The sequence below is a fragment of the Apteryx rowi genome, unplaced genomic scaffold (genome assembly GCF_003343035.1).
Source record: "Apteryx rowi isolate R43461 unplaced genomic scaffold, aptRow1 scaffold_1026, whole genome shotgun sequence".
In the NCBI taxonomy this organism is placed as follows: Eukaryota; Metazoa; Chordata; class Aves; order Apterygiformes; family Apterygidae; genus Apteryx; species Apteryx rowi.
The window spans coordinates 45,318-49,397 of record NW_020447227.1 but is presented as its reverse complement, the minus strand read 5'-3'; the positions used below and the strand labels follow the sequence as shown (position 1 = coordinate 49,397).

Genomic DNA, 4,080 nt, shown 5'->3' with positions numbered 1-4,080 from the left:
GTGCAAGAGGAAAGGCTCATTTCCTGGGCTATGAAACATCTTCCTCTCGGATCCCAGATGCCCGCTGGCTCTCAGCCCTAGTGCAGCTCAGGGCTGTGCGTGCTCCCAGGCTTCCCTCGCTCCTGAACCTGTGCCGGAGTCTGTTGTCCAAGTTTGGTAGTTTCCTGCCTCCATTCAGCACAAAACTATTTTGTCAGCATGATAAAGTCATAGGCTACAGTAAGAGGTAATTTTCTTGGTATTGGTGGAAGAAAAATAACATAGGAAGCCAGGCTGACTTGTTAAGTATTTTACCAATGGGAATTTAACTGCAGCTTTAATTTCTGGATGCCACAGTGGGCTCCAGCAGCAGGACTGGTTAGCATGAAGACAGAAATCCCACACTGTTTCACCATTCAGAATTAAACTACACTGTGAAAAAAAACACACTTTCCTGGCAAATGCCACTCCACACGCTTTACCTAAGTCCTGCTTGATGTGTCTATTCCAAATTCCTCTAACCCGCCAGAAGCATCATTAATTTCATCAGGGAGGTTCTGTCTCCTGATGAACTGACTTCATCTGACACTAAACGTTCACTGTCTTCATCTTAGGATGACAGGTCCCCTGCTACAGATATAATGCATGGTACACAACATTCCTGGGATTTCTGACATATTTGGGAAGAGCTATAAAATTATGTTCCACCAGATTAGTTAAGGAGTCTGAATCTCATTTTTAAGATGCCAAAGGTTTTCTCAGCAACTGCTGAGTTTATTGGCTTCACTGTCACTTAGCTCTGCTGGAGCTGGGGAATGTGGCAGCCAAGATATTAACTGCATGTTCCCAAATTTCTCGGAGAAGGTAAAGTCTCTATCAGGGATGGATAAAAGTCCAGGTAAAGTCATGCCTAAGGTTAGCTTTGGCAGGAACGTGCAGGCATTTCTTCCTATAGCTCCTATACTTGCTCTGCTCCAGCCACAAGCCACGGAGACAGAAAGCCGTTAGCACCAATGGCCTCCGTAAACGCATCTGGTGAGTTCTGCCCTCAAAAACGCTGTCACTGTGACTGGCCCCTTTTGGCAGGCTCAACAGAAAGGGGAACATCCAGCTACGAAGGACCTGCAACTCCCTCACATATTTTCTCTTTGCAGTCAGAAGAAACAGCCCCCATCCCCGCTGCCCTGGGTCCCGCCGAGCCCACATCTCCCCTCGCCTCTCGGGGGAGCTGGAGGCGGTAGCAGAGTACAAACAGGCAGAGGTGAAGGGCACTCTCAGACAATTTTATTTTTTCAGCACTAAAAAACCCTGAAATGACACAGACAAACATGCACAATGCTGAACCAACACCCCCAGCGTCGAGAGAGGTCAGGCAGCTATACTTCCAGCAAGATAATTTTACTATTGCTGAGCCCAAAAGCAAAAAAACCTGAAACGCACTGTAAAAACTCATGAGATTTTAGCATATGAACAAATGCAGGATCTTTTTTTACTCATTTCCTGTTTTTGTAACTCTTCAAAGCCACAAGTTCAAGCTTTTTTAGCGCTCATAGGGATTTGTTCTCTTTCTTTTTCCTTTCTTTCCTTTTTCTTTTCTGAGTAAAAGTGAGATTTTTCACTTACATGGCTCCAGGATCTGGGGCTTTATTAAAGATATCAAATAACGGGAGACCTGTGATCAAGCTGTGAAAGCTGCTACACCAGAACGGACTATTACCATGACTATAACCATGGCTCGATGTACCTTTGGGCTCAGAAAATACTCGCTCTGCCCTCAGCCACGAAACACAGCAGCTTTTAAAATAAGTTAAATAACCTGCAGCTACCAGCTTGGAAGAACTGGTAGAAACCATGGAGCACACCATGCCCCAGTACAAACCAGCACAGCTCGCTCTCASATTCCCAATAAACCATGGAGGACGGGACGTAAGAGATTTTAAGTCTGGTTTCAGTTTGTGTAAGAACTGGCGACAGAGCGATGCAGAATTTTTTACCACAAACAGGTAAAAGAAACTCGGTTCAGAGTCTAAATGGAGGTGTGAGCTGCTACATGCACACAGCGCTCTGGGGTACAAGGCATTAAAGAACTCAGGTTCTTACTGGAAATTAAGTGGCCAGTGTTGCCCACGAGGGGTCATGATTTAAGCTGCTGCTATAGCTGCCCATCGAACGCAACCTTCAAAATACTGCACCCATTCAGTTCCCAAAGAGACCAAATACCCGAGGTCTGCTACCGCCGCCTAGCCTCGACTTCGCTTAGTCTCACTGAACATACGAACAAACCACCTACATTTAAACCAAGCTTTTCTTCTTCACTCTAAGAATGACGGGAGAAAACAGTTATTTTATTTTATACTCAAGAGGAGCTCAGGAACAACAACAACAAGGGTCACCTAAACGCCCATGCGGACTGCTGCGAAGGGAAAGAGCCCGCGCGGTGTTACCAGAATAGGTGCTTATTTCCTAGACGTAGCTTTTCATATTGCCTGCAAGCCAGATGGAGGCTGTTAGAGCTCAACGCATTCCTCACTCCTGAGCGTTCAGGGCGGCCGGTCACTCGAGCTGACGCATAAAATGTCATGAATACTGTATTGTATGTGCACAGAGCTCATGCTTGCGGGGATGTAATGTCTCACACGTTTTTTTGCTAAAATTTAAGACGTGCTGCACACAAAGAACAGAGTTGACGAAAGCTGAATTAACTTCGAAGGAAGAAAAAATATAGTACTGTGTTACATTTCTATGTCATTGTTGGTTAAAAAAATGCTTCTAATTATTCTTCTGAGCAGGCAACAAACTTACACTAATTGTAAAAAGAAAACAATAAAATGTGATAGCATTCAAAGCAAGAGAATTACCTGGAGGACTGCAATACATCTACTGTCCTATACACAGACTCAGCCAAATTCCATTAATAAAACAGGTATTTTCCTCTTCCATCTTGCATCCAAAATTATGTTGTTATCGTCAATGGCTGGGATAACTTGCCATTCCAGAGCTCATGGATGTGTGCGCAAAATGGTTTTCTAAATTCACTGCTTACCAGACAGAGCACTCCTCTGGGTCTGAAATACAACACTGCGTGCAGACACCCCGTCACCCCATCTAGCCCACACAAATCCCACTCAGTCCAGGCACACTGATAGCACTGAAGAATTTGGGCAGTAGAAATTAATTTCCCTGCGGCTCATGCAGAGTTAATTGCAGGCTCAGGGCCCTCGGTTGTAAACTCTCTGAGGTGCTGACTCATCTTCTTCCATGCCTGTAAAGCACCATATTTCATTCCTCCACGCCCCCAACGCACTACCGCGGTGTAGTAACTCCTCACGCTGCCTCGCACACCCCAGCAGCGCGCACTGCCGCGGCACGTTTGTGAGCGCGGTGCATTTGTTAACGCGCTGTGTTCGTTAGCGTGGCTTGGCGGCAGGGAAGTAACTCTGGGCTAGGCAACATCAGGCTCCGAGGCAGTAAGCCGATACCACAAAATGGTTTTTAACACAATTGCCACTCTCTGATGAAATACGCTTTATTCCATGATAATAAACTATTTTAGAACCAAAAACATGCAACTGCCTTGTGTCCCAGTCCTGCGAGGCCCGGGGGGCCGTGGGGGGCTGCACCCCAGCGCTGTCCCCACTGCTTTGTCCCTGGCCACGCTGTGGTCTGGCTCCGGTGACCAAGCCCCAAGGGGACCTTGTTTGTCCGAGTGGGACAGCGCAGGGATCCCAGAGCAGCAGCTCTGGAGAGACAAGAGCCCCGCAGGGTCAGGCCAGTCCCGCTGTCCCTCGGGACTAGCAGGGGCCATGCAACCGCACCCCACCGCATGGGCTGAGTCGAACCGGGCCACGGCACGCTGGGTCGGGCCGGGCCGGGCCGAGCCGAGCCGGACCGCACACACCGCCAGCCAGCCCCGCATCCAGAGGGGAACCATGCACCACACTGCGGCCCGGGCCGGGCCGAACCGTGCCTGGCTGAGCCAGGCTGAGCCGAGCCGAGCTGAGCCGGACCGCACACGCCGCCAGCCGGCCCCGCGTCCGGAGGGGAACAATGCACCGCGCTGCGGCTCGGGCCGGGCCGGGCCGGGCAGAACCGAACCGGGCC

General features: G+C 49.2%; 1 protein-coding gene across 1 annotated transcript in view; it reads left to right on the top strand.

Moving 5' to 3' along the window:
* The first annotated feature begins 861 nt into the window (after window positions 1-861).
* The window catches only part of CBX2 (chromobox 2), an 8,813-nt gene continuing 5,594 nt past the window's right edge, over window positions 862-4,080 (top strand). The window contains exon 1 of the mRNA XM_026065552.1: window positions 862-877. Coding sequence (XP_025921337.1) covers window positions 862-877 — 16 coding nt within the window. The remainder of the gene's footprint in view (window positions 878-4,080) is intronic.